The 18,184-nt window shown below is 27.3% G+C and overlaps 3 protein-coding genes across 3 annotated transcripts; 2 read left to right on the top strand and 1 right to left on the bottom strand.

Annotated features, from left to right (window-relative positions):
• Nucleotides 1–118: 118 nt before the first annotated feature.
• LOC113554068 (U4/U6 small nuclear ribonucleoprotein Prp4) lies at nucleotides 119–2,938 on the top strand. The gene is made up of 9 exons (XM_026957748.1): nucleotides 119–420; nucleotides 511–715; nucleotides 816–946; nucleotides 1,044–1,248; nucleotides 1,340–1,516; nucleotides 1,589–1,810; nucleotides 2,293–2,400; nucleotides 2,469–2,634; nucleotides 2,697–2,938. The coding sequence occupies exons 1-9, from the start codon at nucleotides 267–269 to the stop codon at nucleotides 2,847–2,849; spliced, it is 1,521 nt and encodes a 506-aa protein (XP_026813549.1). The 5' UTR covers nucleotides 119–266; the 3' UTR covers nucleotides 2,850–2,938.
• Nucleotides 2,647–7,388, bottom strand: LOC113554058 (conserved oligomeric Golgi complex subunit 7). The gene is made up of 13 exons (XM_026957736.1): nucleotides 7,222–7,388; nucleotides 7,049–7,138; nucleotides 6,702–6,884; nucleotides 6,506–6,637; nucleotides 6,258–6,441; nucleotides 5,983–6,179; nucleotides 5,225–5,444; nucleotides 4,910–5,166; nucleotides 4,720–4,840; nucleotides 4,496–4,645; nucleotides 4,160–4,347; nucleotides 3,812–4,055; nucleotides 2,647–3,095 (listed from the first exon to the last, which is right to left on the bottom strand). Exons 1-13 carry the CDS (start codon nucleotides 7,222–7,224, stop codon nucleotides 2,929–2,931), a joined length of 2,136 nt encoding a protein of 711 aa, XP_026813537.1. The 5' UTR covers nucleotides 7,225–7,388; the 3' UTR covers nucleotides 2,647–2,928.
• Nucleotides 7,389–7,825: 437 nt separating this feature from the next.
• LOC113548161 (brefeldin A-inhibited guanine nucleotide-exchange protein 1) lies at nucleotides 7,826–16,726 on the top strand. The gene is made up of 23 exons (XM_026948887.1): nucleotides 7,826–8,193; nucleotides 8,280–8,452; nucleotides 8,535–8,675; nucleotides 8,738–9,130; nucleotides 9,196–9,338; nucleotides 9,394–9,628; nucleotides 9,693–9,862; nucleotides 9,922–10,290; nucleotides 11,220–11,379; nucleotides 11,963–12,120; nucleotides 12,198–12,442; nucleotides 12,509–12,660; nucleotides 13,166–13,294; nucleotides 13,350–13,650; nucleotides 13,709–13,836; nucleotides 13,899–14,367; nucleotides 14,426–14,586; nucleotides 14,674–14,934; nucleotides 15,034–15,169; nucleotides 15,237–15,403; nucleotides 15,490–15,799; nucleotides 15,865–16,115; nucleotides 16,181–16,726. The coding sequence occupies exons 1-23, from the start codon at nucleotides 8,070–8,072 to the stop codon at nucleotides 16,307–16,309; spliced, it is 4,905 nt and encodes a 1,634-aa protein (XP_026804688.1). The 5' UTR covers nucleotides 7,826–8,069; the 3' UTR covers nucleotides 16,310–16,726.
• The last annotated feature ends 1,458 nt before the right edge of the window (nucleotides 16,727–18,184 follow it).

Raw genomic sequence — 18,184 nt, 5'->3', positions numbered from 1 at the left:
GAAATTGAATATTTATATTATGTATGGTTTTAATTTTTTTAGAACAATAATTTATGATTTAAAGAATCAGATATCTCGTTCTTAACATCAATTTAAGCAGATATCATAAACCGATATTTTTGTTTACCGATAGACATATCGGCAATCGCACAGACAACAAAATTTGATATTTATACATGAAAGAGTTTCAAATAATATGTTATAATAGTTATTAGTTTTAAATTTACGTATAATATAATATCAATAACATCAATAACTTTGACAAGATGTCGGACGACGAAGAAATTACTTACGTAAAAAAACAAAAAACAATACACTACGGTTCATTGGAAGACCAAGAACGCATCCGTCTATCTTTAGCTGCCACTGACAATGATGGTGAACCAAAAGTTATAGGAGGAAATATAAACGTATCCAATGGTAATTGTGTTAGATGAACTATAATTAATCCAACTAAGTCGATTTGCTCTGTATTTTTTATTAAATTATTAATTGCATTGTTGTTTACAGAATATTTTGATTTGGAGGATGCTATATCTAAAGACAAACAAGCATTACTTGAAGAATTTGAACGAAAAAAAAAAGCTCGGCATGTGCAAGTGTCTACTGATGATGATGAAGTTAAAAAAAACCTCAGGAAACTTGGACAAGCCATATGCTTGTTTGGTGAAGGACCAGCAGAAAGAAGAAATAGATTGCGAGAACTGCTTTCAAGGTATTTTAAAATTGACTTTTACAAATACATTAATTGATGAATAACTATTTTGATAACATTAGGACTTAGGATTAACATACATAGTTAATAACTGTTTTAGAGTAGGAGAAGATGTTGTAGCAAAAAAACCAGAAGAAGAAAAAGAGAAACGACAGCAAATCAAAGATCAAGATACAACCTGGTACCATGAAGGGCCCCCTTCACTATTAGATGCACGTTTATATATGGCAGGTATATATTGTAAATTATATAATATGTACAAATGGCATTATCTTTTAGTTTAAAAAAAAAAACATTCAATTTTTATTTTTAAAAATAATAATTTTAGAGTATTCATTATTGAGATCACATTTTCGTTTGGAAAAACTCAGAGAAGAAGCTAGCATACCTGAATCAACACTTACAGCTCGCTTACAAGATTTACACAAATATACAACTTCTCTTTCAATTTATTGTAGTCAAATTGGCGATACCAGACCAATATCATACTGCCGATTTAGTCCTGATTCTCAGTTTATAGCTACATCATCTTGGTAAATTATTTTTATTTTATTTTTTATATGTCCTCTAGAACTATTTTTTTTCTTTTAATTATTGTTGTATTTATACATATACTTTTTTCAGGAGTGGTTTATGTAAATTATGGTCAGTTCCTGATTGTACATTAGTCAAAACATTTAGAGGACATAATTGTAATGTCTGCTCTATCACATTTAATCCACATGCTGGCACTGATGAAAATGTCTGTGATCTTGTGTCATGCGCTAGTGATGGTTCTGTTAAACTATGGTCAATGAACAGGTATGCTATTTTACTGCTTGTTTATGTAGTGTATCATAAAACACACTATGTTATACAAATGTTTATTTTTAGTAAAAAAGAAGAACCAGTAGCAGACTTGGAAGGCCATGCACCATTTAGAGTGTCGAGAGCAGATTTTCATCCATCTGGTCGATTTTTAGGAACTTGCTGCTTTGATAATTCTTGGCGATTGTGGGATTTAGAACAAGGGGAAGAAGTTCTCCATCAGGAAGGACATTGTAAACCAGTTTATTGCATGTCGTTTCAGAGTGATGGTTCAATTGTTGCAACTGGGTAAATAGAATTGTTCATTTTTTTTTTTTTAGTATAAATACTAATTATTATAAATAGTTATTATAATCAATGATACTATATACCGGATGATTCTTTTATTGAACAACACTCATTATTTCAAAATCTATCAACCTTTTTGAAAATATTGTTTTCATAATTTTCAATTATTTTATCAAAATAAAACATCATTTTTTTTGCTCATCTAAATTTTAAATACTTTAAACTCGTATAACTAATTATAATTTTTATATACCAAAATACACCAAAAAATATAAACTCTAGAATATGAAATTAAAAATATATGTTATCATTAAAAAAAGTAAAATATTTAAAACAATATAACTATTAATATACAAAAATATTTTGTTTTATTTCGACCGGAAATTGTATAAAAAAAGTTAATAGATTTTAAAATAATAAGTGTTAGATAAAAGAATCACTCTATATACTCTAAAAGATTAATTTTTATTATATGTTAACAGAGGTCTGGATGCTTTTGGACGTGTTTGGGATTTGCGTACAGGAAGATGTATTATGTTTATGGAAGGTCATTTAAAGTCTATATATAGTATAGACTTTTCACCCAATGGGTAATTTTTTATTTAACTAATAAACTAAAACTAACATAATTCACAACTAAAATATCTTTAATTTCAAGTTACCAAATGGCCACTGGTAGTGAAGATAACACATGTCGTATTTGGGATGTTAGAAAAAGATCATGTCTATATACTATTCCAGCGCACATGAGTCTTGTTTCAGGATTGAGATACCAACCTGAAGGTCATTTTATAGTCACTTCTTCATATGACAACACAATCAAGGTAACAAATAAATTAAATAAATTGTATTGTTTCATTTAATAAAAAATATTTAATTACTATAGATTTGGGCAAATAAAACATGGCAAATGTTAAAAACGCTATCTGGACATGACAACAAAATTATGGGAGTGGACATATCTCCAGATTCAAAATACATAGCATCATCATCATATGATAGAACATTTAAATTATGGGCTCCCGAATACTCAACATAATTGTTGAACTTAGCTGATTTAATATGTTATTTTATACTTGTAAAAATAATATAGTTTTCAAATAAATTAAATTTTTTTTTTATCTAATATTTCTAATTTTTGCTATTACTGCTGCTACTTTTGAAGCAGCAATTGATGATGATTTCATGATGTATTCATCACTTTCTAATCTTAATAAATCCATGATTTGTACAGTAGTCTCATTGAGTTTGACTCCTAGTTCTTCCAATACATATCCCAAGTATTCTGAAATAATACATGTTTGTGAATGAACAAAATAAAAAATATCTAATTAATTATTAATAATTAAGCATCCACTAATATTTTTTTCCTAATTTTATATTTAAAATCATATTTTTTTTTTTCAAATAATTTGTGCTATTATTATATGTTTTTTTAAATTTTCAAATGTTAACGACTGGCGATTAGATCAAAGAATAAATTTATATTGGCTGAAACTCCTTTCCACTTTCCACAATCATACAATGTTGTTGGAGCATATTTAAATGTCGAAAGTTGTCCCAAATTTAAAGTAATATTTACATCTTTTTCTTCCGTTTCATATTCACCATTTATAATGCTACAAATTTTTATAAATGTTTTGAATCTTATTTTTCTTAAGCACAAAGTCCATTTTAGTTTAAATAGGTAGTATATTTATGACAATTTGACAAATTACCAAATAGTTATAGACATTCATTAAATAAATACCATTTAATATTAATAAGATTCTCAAAAATGTATATATGTATGAAATTATATGCATTATGTTCAAAATATACAAATGAAAATCGTTCTATTTCATAAAAAATAAGCCAAATTTTGGACATATCTGACAACTAATCAATTTGAACTTGGGAAAGGAAAAATGCAAATGCATAGAAATTTTAGACCTACTTATCATTATTCTATTATTGAGGTATGGTTCAATATTGAATAAAATTCATTCGTAAAAAACTTACCAATGTCTGCAGCTAGTTGTTGAGCAGCCAAATTATTTATTTCTCTTAGTGACTGTATCTGTTCAACATATACATCACATGTATTTCTTGCTAACATCCTTAATAAGACATTTGTATAACTTTCTTCTGGAGAAGCATCAGTGTAACGTCTATCAGATATATTTAAAACTACAGTTACTGCTTCATTATCTCGAACTAAAAATGGTTCAACATGCTGAGGAAGTGTAATTAAATACTGTCCAATCTATTAAAAAAAATAAAGAGAAACAATTATTTGCTAAGTATTGATTAATTATTATTATTTATTTGGTCTTAATTATTTAGAGCCATATTTAAATATAATATTACTTGGGTAATATATTCTCTCGGAGAAAGTCTATGAGCATCAGATGTTTCTTTACTAAATTTTACTTTTTCTAGTTGCTCTAAGTAAAATGATATTGGCCTAAATGATATTTTATAGAAAGTTTGATATATAAGAGAACACAATTTTTCTGTTGCTTGAATTGATTCCTTAAATAATTTCCAATCATTATCTATAGATACAAATAGAAAATAGAAATTATATACAATAAATATTGAGTTAAAAAGGAAATAATATTAATAAATCAACAATGCTTTGTATATGAAAAGATTAAAACTAAAAAACATATACATAATTTATAATTTGAGAATATAACATACCACTTTTTAACAAATCAATAATATTTTTCAATTCAATTTGTTTATCTTCAACTAATAAATATTTTGAAACATTTAATGCTCGTTGTTCATTTGTTAAGATACAACTTTTAAATTCAGATTCTACAAAATATAATTCACGTAAAAATTCTCCTAAAAACACAAAACAATAATTTTAAGTGTTAAATGTATAACATTATTTCTAGTTATTTAGAAGAATTAATTACCTGAAGATTGTAGAAATTTTAAACATATTTGAAACAAGTTCCAGTTTTCTCCAGGTTTAATGTTAACTAATATTTTTTTTAAAACTGCTTTCCCTCCTTCAATAACATTAGAAAACATTCTCTATAAATTAAATTATTTATCATTAAGATTGTTTAAATATATTATGTAATTTAACATTATTTTTATTACATTAATAGCAAATATCATTTCAGGAAAAACACAATGACTTAAAACAGCACTTCGACGTTTTGCTTCTTCTGATGCTCTGAAAACAGTTAATTGAGACTGACCAAAAGCTTGAACTACATCTACTAAATCATCTTTGTTTAATTCAAAATTAGTGATCTTTTTTAAATGCTCATATTCAAATTCTTTGTAAGATACAATTTGTGGAATTAATGGTCTATATATACTTGTTAATATGTTATCCCAATTAAATGAATCACCTAGACAAATGTAATTTTTAATGTAATGTTAATCAAAATACATAAATAAAATGCTTACTAATTTTTGAATCATTTTTAATGTTTTTAATAAAAACTTCAGTTACTATAAATAAATCTAATAGTAAAATAAGTGGTTCTTGATGGTTTTTGATAGAAACATCAACCAATTCAAACATTGGAAGTTCTAATATATTAAACAAATCTCCATATGATAAAATTAATTGACTTTCTATTTCAGGCTGCACTTCAATATCAAATAATTTTTTGTACAAAATCATCTGCATAATAATATTTAAATTAATTAAAATCAAATTTATAAAAAAGTTATAAATACAGTAAGACTCTGATTATCCGAACTAATTTATTTCAAGGGTGGTCCGGATAAGCAAATATCCGGATGATTGGTATATGATATATTAAAAATTATATAATTATATTTTTCACATCAATATCAATAACAGCAATCAGTAGATAACATGATTATGATGGAAGTGCTTTAACTAGGCTTAGTATGTAGACACAAAAACCAAAAAAAAAAACTTAGAGCTACTGTATGTTTTCTCATTAGACAAAATAATAAGTACACAAGTTAATATTACTATATTATATGATATTTATAAATACAAGAATTTTGCAAAGAAACTTATATTTTTTTAGCAGTAGTTCAAGTAGTTGTATATTTTAAATTTAAATTTTCAATATTTAACACAACTATAATAGAATAATGTATAAATTATAAATACTATTCCCACATCCATTATATATAATTTATGGTGATGTATTGATTTAGCTTAAATTTATATAAATGGAACTTACTTGCTGCTTTTTACATTCTATTAATGCTTCATAAAAACTTTCAAAAAATATTAGAGGATTTTTAGAATATTCAGTTGCATACATTTTTGATGACCATTCTTTACGTAATCTGTTTTTATTACACTTTAAATAATATTTAATAATTTGATCTTGTTTTTTGAGATCAGTAAATATATTTACATAATGCTTTGATTCATCTATAAAATACATTACAATATTTTATACATTATATTGCTAGACCATATAAAATTATTTTAAAAATTAGTTTTTCATACCAATTTTTTCATTTTCAAAAGCCACATTTACCATTGGAATTAATATTACTTCAAATTTACTCTTTAGTTCTTCCAATTGGTTTTTTCTTTCTTCATAATCAGAATTATTTTCCAAGACTGCTAAAGAACGTTGCATTCTAATCAATCTATTTGTTACTTGGTCAATTTCTCCATTATCCATTAACTAAATATAACACATTGTCTAATATAATTTTTCCAATTATAAATTAATTATTATTATAAATTACTATTTCAATATCAGTAATAAGTTTTGTCCAATTGTCTGCTTCCTCTAAAGCATTTTTGGTAACTTCCATGTTACATTTAATTCCATCATATAATTGAAGTTTTAATAATGATTCACCAGTATGACTTTTTACCTAATCATCAAATTAAAAAAAATTCAATTAAAAGTATTGTTTTTTTCTTAAATTAGTTAATTACTGTATTAATTTCTTGTTTTAAGTCAATAATTTTATGTTGTATGTTTGATGCTTGATTTTCAAATTGCTCAATGTCGTTGACGACTTTTGGTAGAGAAGAAAGAACTTGTGTTGTTGTTTCATCCAGTACCTCATGTACCTGTTCTACACATAATTGTAACTTTTTCAACATAGATGGAATTACCTGTTTCAAAAATAAATGTTTGTATTTTTACTAAAGATTTCATTTTCATAAGTATAAGCAATATTATACAGTAAATATATAGCATACTATATATTATATAATTATATTCTAATGTTTAAGCTATAAATAATAAATATTAATACATTTATATACTTTATACACACCTCACGACATTCATCTGGAGGTTTGTCCTTTAATGTGTTATTAATCCAATCTACAACACTAAAATCTTTTTCTGAAAATGATGAAATATTCTGAAAAATTAAATTTAAGTATAAATTTACAAGCTATCTATTAAAAAATATTTTTTTTTTTTTTTAATAAACTTCAAAATTACCATTGTAATTGAATACCAATGATCCTAATCCCAGGTTCTGTGCCAAAAATATTAAATCGTGTCTAAACTGTCTAAATTAAATTTATTAATAGTGGTCGTTACTCTTTAATGATTCTTTAATTCTTAAATTCTTTAATTCGTGTCCGTGGCTAATAATAATAATAATTTTACTATCTATGATACCACAGACTATAATAATATTGATAATAATGATAAAATCACGATTACAATCAATTTGGATTTATATCCAATAATATTATTATTTATAATTTGGGGCTGTTATGTATATATATTCAGCGATAAACTGGTTATGTCTTATGTGTAGATATCAATGTTTATTACATTAGATTTATGAAATATTATAGGTCACGGTCTTAAGAAGATCTTCTAAGACCCTGCGTGAGGCTGCGCCCCTGCATCTTTAGGTATATATACTTGTGGTGGACTAAATGATCGTCCGGTCTGGTGACTGATAACCGCGTACTGGTGTCGCCATCTATAGTCCACCACTAATACCCAAGACGACTGTTATCATACGATGGTCGTTATCACCTATCGGACATCCAGTTGGAACTTGGGTCTTGGTGACTAAATTGATATATTTTACAATATTATTATTATGCCTAAAAATTAGAATATTTTGCCGCCGCGGTGATGCAACGATTGTTCAATACCACCACCGCTTCTTTCCGCGTTAATTGTAAATAGGTAATTGAATCGATTCGGCAATATTGTTCTGTACACGCACGCCATTTATTCCGCCGCAATAACTGCTCACCCGGCAGCAGATTCCATCCCCGTACGTCGTCTGCGACACTGATGGTCGCCTCCGCCCGTTACAGGTTAACATGATCAAGAGGTCCAACGCCAAAGAGATGTTCATCATACGCGCGTTGGAGAAGATTCTCGGGGACAAGGATGTCAAGAAGTCGTATCATGCCGAGTTGAGGAAGGAATGTGAAGCCGCACTGCGTAAGTAATATTCATTCAATTGCAAAGGTGTATGTTAGTAACGCCACCGAATTGATTTATATATGTTTATTTATACGTTATTATAGAGAGCATAAAATCTGAGTGCCAAGCTGAAGAGAAGACAGATGCATCATCTGCCTTGCCCCTGCCCAAAGATGGCAGTTCGGCTATATCGGCAGAGAAATATTTCAGACCATTTGAATTGGCTTGTCAAAGTAAGTCTCCCAGAATTGTCGTTACTTCATTGGACTGCTTACAAGTAAGTCTATTTTTATTAATTTTGTCAATACAAAAAATATGATTCGTGAGTTATATAATGCTATATTGATTGATTATTTCAGAAACTCATTGCATATGGTCACTTAACTGGCAATTGTACCAATGACACGGGCAAGCCATTAATTGATAAAATTGTAGAAACTATCTGTGATTGTTTCACAGGTCAACAAACAGATGAAGGAATTCTATTACAAATCATTAAAGTAAAATTATTTTATTATTTTAATTTTTGATTTATTGTGTATTTTTAATATATTTTTTCCAGGCACTATTGACTGTAGTTACAAGTCAACACGTTGAAGTGCATGAAGCAACAATTTTAAAAGCAGTTAAAACATGTTATAATATTTATTTAGCTAGTAGGAATTTAGTCAACCAGACAACAGCTCGAGCTACTCTTACCCAAATGTTGAATGTAATCTTTACTCGCATGGAAATGCAAGCAATGGAGGCAGAAGTGCCTAAGTATGAGTCAGAAATTGTAGAGTCGTGTGAAGTCGATGAAACAGTTCAGAGTGATGATTCAGTTAATCCAGATATTGATGAAAGTGCTATTTATGACATTATCAATGACATATGTGATTCTGCTATACAAAGTATTGACCAAGGTAACAAAACAAGAGAATTAGCCCAAGATATTGTTAGATCCATGTCTCAAGTAAGTAATTTATTATTTGTTGAGTTAATAATAAACATATTTATACTTAATACCTAATTGTTTAGGAAAGTTTGGAAACTACAAATGAAGCTGAATGTAAAACAATTGCATCTTTTAATCATATTTTACAAAAGGATGCTTTTCTAGTTTTCCGATCTTTGTGTAAGTTATCAATGAAACCATTACCTGAAGGAACACCAGATCCAAAGTAATTATTTTTGTTTAATGTTTTGTTTAAATTGTTAATAACAACTTATTTTAAGGTCTCACGAACTACGTTCAAAAATCTTGTCATTACATCTTTTATTATCCATTTTACAAAATGCTGGACCTGTGTTTCGAACCAATCCAATGTTTATAACAGCAATCAAACAGTTTTTATGTGTTGCTTTATCTAACAATGGCACATCATCTGTACCTGAAGTATTTGAGCTTTCACTAGCTATATTTTTATCTCTGCTATCACGATTTAAAACACATTTAAAAATGCAAATTGAGGTAAGCAAAAATAGAAGTCATATTAATTTAATGTGATTGTTATGTTTAAAATTTTGTTTAATAGGTATTTTTCAAAGAAATATTTTTAAATATTTTGGAGACTTCAAGTTCAACCTTTGAACACAAATGGATGGTTATACAAGCTTTAACACGTATTTGTGCTGATGCTCAAAGTGTTGTTGATATGTATGTCAATTATGATTGTGATTTGTCTGCGGCAAATCTCTTTCAAAGGTAAACGTTAAACTGTTATTAATAACAAATAAATATTATTTTATTTTTATTTTTTTTAGGTTAGTTGATGATCTTTCTAAAATTGCACAAGGTCGTCAGGCAATAGAACTAGGTGCGACCCTAAATCAAGAAAAATCCATGCGTATTCGTGGTCTCGAATGTTTGGTGTCAATATTGAAGTGCATGGTAGAATGGAGTAAAGATTTATATGTTAATCCTAATTCTCAGACTAATCTGGGTCCCGAAAGAAATGTACGCGAGTATGATGCCAATGAGTCAGCTGTTACTCAGGACAGTCTTAACTCATTTGATGGCAGTGAATCTAGTTTAACATCAAATAGTTCTGGTAATAAAGAAGCTCCAGATATGCCTCAACAATTGCAAGTGCTTAAACATCAGAAAGAAGTCTGGGAAACAGGCATACTTATGTAAGACTGAAAATAGTTTTATTGAAATCAGTAGTCACTTTGATTGGTTAAGCTAAGGTGGTGCCTTACATAAAATTTGAATTGAATAATACTTAATTTGTATACTGTTTAGCAAATTGTTTAAATCATATTAGATCCTTCATTAACTTTTTAACAGAACATTCACTTTTTTAATTAATAAATACATAAATATTTAAAAGGATATCAGAAAACTTATTTTTTCTTTACCTGCTCGAAACAGCAAATTGTTATTTATCAAAATCATTATTGGATAGTAAGCTTTTTTTAACTTTAAAATAAAAAAAATAATTTATTATTAAACTTAAGAGAAAAATATTATAGGTTAATATTAATGGCACCTCATAGGTTTTTATTTTTATTTTTATTTTTAATTGAATATCAGATTGAAAAATATTATAATTTTAAAATGACCGTAAGTTAGGAATCTTGTCTGTGTTTCTATATTGGCTTTTTCATGATATTTCAATTTTTTAATTTTAATATTTTACATCCTTATCACATGCACAATGCTACAATAAATTGTGATATATCTTAAAAAAAATTCAACGTACAAGTGACAGTTAAAATTATTTGTTTGTTATATGTGTGTTTTTATTTTTTATACATGGTTAATGTATGTATTTGTATTTAATTCAAAAGTTAAAGGGCCTTAAAATGAATTTATACAGGTAAAGTTGTTTTATTTTTGAATATGTCATTTTTATGTTACAAAAGTAATATGTTTATTAAACACCAATCCTACTATTATTTTGTCAGTTATTACTTAAAAAAAAAATTATTTTACTGTATATGGTTAAGTTTCGTGGATGATGTAGGATAATACGCATAGGTCACCTCAATTGAAAAATATAACAATAACAGATTTTGATTGAAATACATAATATTTGTTGATAACTGATACATTTTAGGTTTAATCGTAAACCCAAACATGGTATAAACTTCCTTCAAGAACAAAAGCTTCTTGGAACTAGTCCTTCAGACATTGCAGAATGGTTTCATGTTGATGAAAGATTAGATAAAACAGCTATTGGAGATTTTCTTGGAGAAAATGAAGACTTTAACAAAGAGGTAATGTTATAATCATTTATGGTTTATATATTTTAGATACATACAATGAATAGAATATAAATAAAAATAATAATACATATAATAATAATAATAATGTTTATAATGTTTATAATACATACATAATTTATGAAGATATATTCAACATGTCCCTTATTTACCACATATTATATGTACCAGTAGGCAGTTGATAACCTAATTGCATTGGCATAATATGAACATCATTATTTCAGCTATGTAATGAAAAGTGTCTTAACATAGCACAATATTTTCTTCCGATTAACTTTTTAAGTTAATAGTGGCTAAAAGAAAGAAAAGCTTATAGTTTATATTTCTATTCCTATAATTTAAGTAGGTTATTACACTCTTAAATATGTTCCATGTATGTTTAATGTTTATATTAATAGTTCCCAATTAGTCTATGCCTCCATCTGAAAAAGAATATATTATACCCAATAGTGGAGATACATTTCCCTTGTTCTCTCTGGATACAACAACCAATCTATTTATTGTATATAATACAAGATATTTTATATTTATTATTATATTTAAAAATTTGTCATTATTATTAATTTTTGTATTTTAGGTTATGTACTACTATGTAGATCAAATGAATTTTGTTGGAAAAGATGTTGTTACAGCATTGCGATTTTTCCTTGATGGATTTCGTTTGCCGGGTGAAGCTCAAAAAATTGATAGATTATTGGAAAAATTTGCCAGTAGATGGTTTGAGTGCAATCCAAAGTAATTGTTTTATAGCTTAACTTTTTTCATTAAATTATTTTTAAAAAAAACCACTTCTATATTATATTTATTCTCAGCAATGGGCTCTTCGACAGTGCTGATACACTGTATGTGCTTTCCTATTCAATCATAATGTTAACTACAGATTTGCATTCTCCACAAGTAAAAACCAAAATGACTAAAGAACAATATATAAAAATGAATAGAGGCAGTTGTATATCTGATAATAAAGATTTACCGGAGGAATACTTAAGTAAAATATATGATGACATTGCTGGTCATGAAATTAAGATGAAATCAACAGTAAAACCGGGGAAACAATGTAAAAGAATGAATGATTAAAACTATGTGAATATTGCTAACCTAATTTGTTTATTTTATGCATTAGTAATACCAAATGAGAAGAGACGGAAAGTATTATGGAATATGGAAATGGAAGCTATAGCAGTAGCGGCTAAAAATCTTATGGAATCAGTTAGTCATGTTCGAGCACCATTTACTGAAGCTAAACATTTGGAGCATGTTAAACCCATGTTTAAGGTTTGATTTTTAGCCAATATTTTTTTAAAAACTATTATAATCAATGTTCACAACTTAGAATACTTGCTTACTTTTATTGCTTTACATAAAATTTAATGGAACACTATTGAAATATATTTTGTTATTACAAGATTAAATGTATCATTTGAAAGTTTTTAATTTTTCTCATCTCAAGGATTTTTAATGCTTTTACTAGTTATTTCTGCTTATTTTTTCTATTTTGAGATGATGCAGGAGGTAGCCACAGACATAAACTAATGCATTATTAAAGTCTTATAAAATATACTCAGCATGGACATGATTACTTAGTATTTTATAATATAAAAGAAAATACATGACCTTATTTTTATTTTTGAAGTTTGAAAGGGATTATATTTATATTATATTATATTATATTATATTTATTTTTGATTATATTGATGATTTTTAATAGATTATTTTGATGATTTAAGGGGCTTTAAGTTTCTACCTTGTATATAAAATACAACTATTATTTTATTTCTAGATGACATGGACACCATTTTTGGCAGCCTTCAGTGTTGGTTTACAAGATTGTGATGATCTAGAAATAGCAATGTTGTGTTTGGATGGCATACGATGTGCTATTAGAATTGCTTGTATTTTTCACATGACTGTAAGTTCAAGTGACACATTTTGTTTTGTAAAAAATAAACATATATTTATTTTAGTTGGAACGAGATGCCTATGTCCAAGCTTTAGCACGTTTTACTTTATTGACTGCCAATTCACCTGTGACTGAAATGAAAGCTAAGAATATAGAAACAATTAAAACTTTAATAACTGTTGCGTACACTGATGGAAATTATCTAGGCACTTCTTGGCTAGATATTATCAAGTGTATATCACAATTAGAACTTGCTCAAATGGTGGGCACTGGAGTTCGACCACAATTTTTATCACAAGTTATTAGCAAAACTTATCCTCCTATTGAAGCTCTTAGTCAAAAATTAAACTTTTCCACATTAGATTGTAAGTTTTATACTATTTGTTTTTATTATATTATATACTTATAAATTTGGGTCTTTAGCTAGTGGAAAAGGATCAATAGGAGAGACAAGTAGTCAGAGTGTTGTTGTTGCAGTAGATCGTATATTTACTGGCTCTACAAGACTTGATGGAGATGCCATCGTGGAGTTTGTTAAAGCATTATGTCAAGTATGTAGATTTTGTGTTAAATAATAACATTAAATTATGCATTATCAAAATTTCTCTTTTAGGTTTCTATTAATGAATTAGCTAACTCAACAAATCCCCGTATGTTCAGTTTGCAAAAAATTGTGGAAATTTCCTATTATAATATGGGGCGTATTCGACTCCAATGGTCAAGAATGTGGCAAGTACTAGGTGAACATTTTAACCGTGTAGGCTGTTATCCAAATGAAGATATTGCAACTTTTGCCCTGGATTCACTACGCCAATTATCCATGAAATTTATTGAAAAAGGAGAGTTTGCTAATTTTAAATTTCAAAAAGATTTTTTGCGTCCATTTGAAATAATTATGAAAAAAAATCATTCCCTGACCATTAGGGATATGGTAGTTAGATGTATTACTCAAATGGTAAATTCACAAGCAGCTAATATTAGATCTGGGTGGAAAAACATATTTGGTGTATTTCATTTGGCGGCTTCTGATCAAGATGGAGCTATTGTTGATATGTCATTTCGTACAACACAGCATGTGATCAGTAAGTTACTATAAAATAACTATTTTTGCAGCATTTTTATTTTCACTTTGTTGGATAGACTTATTTTATAAACAAAATTGCATAATTATGATGGAATCATTCCAAGATGCTGTAAAATGTTTATCGGAATTTGCATGTAATGTTGGTTTCCCAGAAATTAGTATGGAAGCAATACATTTGTTGCGTACATGTGCTGATTGTGTTCATGATAAACCTCAAGTAAGTTTAGTATTAAAATAAATCAAAATAAATCATATATCATTATAATATGTACTTAATATTTTATTATTTTCAACTCTGTTTTAGATATTTGCAGAACATTTTTCTGAAGAACCACATTCTCTTGAAGAAGATGGTGTGTGGGTACGAGGGTGGTTCCCATTGTTATTTGAATTGTCGTGTATTGTTAGTCGATGTAAACTAGACATTCGAACTCGTGCCTTAACTGTACTTTTTGAATTGGTTAAAACTCATGGAACTGTTTTTAAATTAAACTGGTGGAAAGATCTTTTCAATGTGCTATTCCGTATCTTTGATAATGTTAAACATCAAGAACACAGCGTTGAGGTAATAATTTTTAAGTTTTTTTAAATATTTTTATACCATTATATACTACTCTCATTATATTACTCTTATTTAACAATAAAAATAATGTGTTAATATTAGAGGATTGAATGGATGACAATCACTTGCAATCATGCTCTGACATCAATTGTAGATGTTTTTACACAGTACTTTGATATATTGTGTGCTATTTTGTTGCAAGATTTGTATGCTCAACTTCAATGGTGTATTCAACAAGGTACAATCTATAAATATGTTTATTCCACTTTTAAATTTTTTTATTAAATTATTATCTTATATCACAGACAATGATCAGTTAGCTCAGTCTAGTACATACTGCTTAGAAAATTTGATAACATCTAATGGTTCAAAATTTGATAAAGTGAATTGGGATTGTACTTGTCAGACAATTGTGTCAATGTTTGACAGTATGATGCCAAAACCATTAGAGGAACAGGATATAAGGTCCGAAGTATGTACATTAAATGTTATTTATAAATATAATAATTTTAATGAGGCATTTGTTTTTTATTAATGTAATTATCATTTATTTATCAGCCTGTTAAACCAGACATCTTAATTACTGCAAAATGTGCTATTCGCCTTGAGCTTATCCGCACTGTGGATAATATTGTGTTCTTCCCCTCCACGTCGCGTAAAGAGGACCAAGAGTACTTAGCATTAGCTCAAAATACTACAATCAATCAAAATACTGAAATAATGGAACAACAACAAGAGGAGCAAGGAATGTATAGTAACTTGAGTTCTGAACATTTGTTTATGTTAACTGATTGTCTGTTGCGTGTTCATAATTATACCAAACAATATAACTACACATTATTACAAAACATTCCACAGCGAAGTTACAGTATGTAAAAAATCATAAAAATTAATTTTTAGTATTTTTTATTTTATTTTTTTATATTTTTACAGTTAATGACGATATATCAAATATGTTGACGCAAGAAACTCAAAGTATAGCTTGCGTATTGAGAATAGCACTAAAAGCTATATGTGATGAGTCGCGACGTGTGCATTGGGCACATGCTCAAAATGTGGCTAGTACTGTTGTTAATGATTCTTTTCAGTATTATTTATCATTGAACAATCATTACCATCGAACTTCATGGAATCCTATTTTATTGCTCATATTTACAAAACTATACAAATTACCTGAAGACAAGGTATATTCAAATTTTTTTGCTCGGTATCTTATTTATAAAAACAAAACTTCAATTATTTATTTCAGTTTGCTGTGCAATCTTCTACACACTATCCTCTGTTATGTGAAATGATCAGCATTGATCTAAAACCTGAACTAAAAACTGTCCTTGGCAGAATATTTTCACGTATTGGACCCGTTTTTAAAATAACGTAACAATACATTAGCCACTGAACTATTACATATTTTATTATATTTTTAATCATTTATATGAGGTTTATATTTATTGCTCACTAATTACTATTATAGTCTTGTTATACAAAGATTATGATCACCAGAGCATTCTAAAAGCTAATAGCACACACTCATTGATTACAACTATATTATATGATAAATAAAAAAGAACTCTGTGTTTGTTTTTACTTATATTACTATTTTCAATTATTATTGTTAACTTTGTACACAATAAATATTTAAACATTGTGTCGGAGTATATTATTATTTATTGTGTCACTTGTTTTTTCTAATAAATGTGATTAAATTAAATGTAGATATAGTTTAATAATCCTTATAATTTATTTTAATATCTATAGTTTTATAATTATTGTATTATCTAAACTACTAGAATGTGCTGATACAACCGTCCCAAAATATATAATATATTTTTCATCTTGTGAATTTTGTTTTATAAGAATTTCACTTTGTGAAAGTCACTGATTGTTTACTATGTGTCTTATTAAATGTTTGTTATATTTTATCTGTTATCGTATAATTTTATTTAAAAAATGTTGTCTACAATATAAAATTGGAAATTTTTTTTTGAATTTCTGACTATTCACTCATTGAGCATAATTATTATTTTAAGTTATACATAGCTATGGTACAAGAGAAAAAAACCATAATGGTTATGTAATAAATACTAAAAATCTATGATTGTATGGGATATGAACTTAAAATGATTTATTCTTGAAAAAGCTGGACAATATTAAGTGAACTTATTTTATACATAAATGAAGTACTGGGTATATGATAGTGATCACAGAGTCCGGATTTTTATGCAAAAACATATTTTTAACAAGCGTATGCTGTTTGACGGGAGTAAGAAATGTTTGCATTTCATAACCTGTAGAATCTGTTAAAATAAGTTTTTTTGCATATTGGTGCATATATTGACTTCAGAGAATATTTCAGAATATTTTAGTTTATTGTACATATTATAGAATATTTTAGAATATTTCCATAATATTGAATTATATTAAAGGATTTTCAGAATATATAAGACAATAATGTAACATAAATATAATTATATAAATAATGATAAATGATAAATTCATAATCAATAATCATATAGCATTTTTTTTTTTTACTTATTAGTTAGTATTATCAATATTTTTCAGAATATTTTTGGGAATATTTCATCAATTTTAGCTGCATATAAACACCATATTTTCAAACGTTTTAACAGAATATAAGTCCGGACTCTAGTGATCACCTTACATTTTTGTAATTAATATTAAATGTTTTATTCCTTAGAATATTTTAAATTAGGTATTCAAAAATAAGCAAACCCTTGACATTGAATCCAAGAACAATTAATATCAATTTAATTAATTATACATTGTATTTTAATATCGGCGTCAGCTAATCATTTTTATGTTAGTCTTAGTAGTCTATACACACATATATGGTGCTAGTGCTATTAATTATTCCTTATTAGTTATTACTTGTACTTTTTTGTTAGATCTGCTAAAAAGTAATGTTTAATACATTTTAACATTTTAGGTAACCTCAAGTTTGAACTTCCAAAAACATAACGAGTCCTATAAATTCTATTCTCAATAACATGCCCATCTACTTAAAAATATAATTTTTCTATACTTGTGTGTTAAATCGTGGTAGCAGCTCATAAGTATCAAATACCAATAATAATATTGGTCTAAGTGTTAAGTACACTGAACACTTGTACCAGTTGTACTTGTACTTATATAGACATTGGACAATTTATACTCTATAGTTCATGTACTATCGCCAAGCATTATAAATTAATTCGTGGCGGGAACCGATTTGTTTTCAATACAGATGTTATCACAG

This window comes from Rhopalosiphum maidis, chromosome 4 (genome assembly GCF_003676215.2).
Source record: "Rhopalosiphum maidis isolate BTI-1 chromosome 4, ASM367621v3, whole genome shotgun sequence".
Classification (NCBI taxonomy): domain Eukaryota; kingdom Metazoa; phylum Arthropoda; class Insecta; order Hemiptera; family Aphididae; genus Rhopalosiphum; species Rhopalosiphum maidis.
The sequence above is the reverse complement of the archived record's forward strand: the minus strand, read 5'-3'. Positions and strand labels throughout refer to the sequence as shown.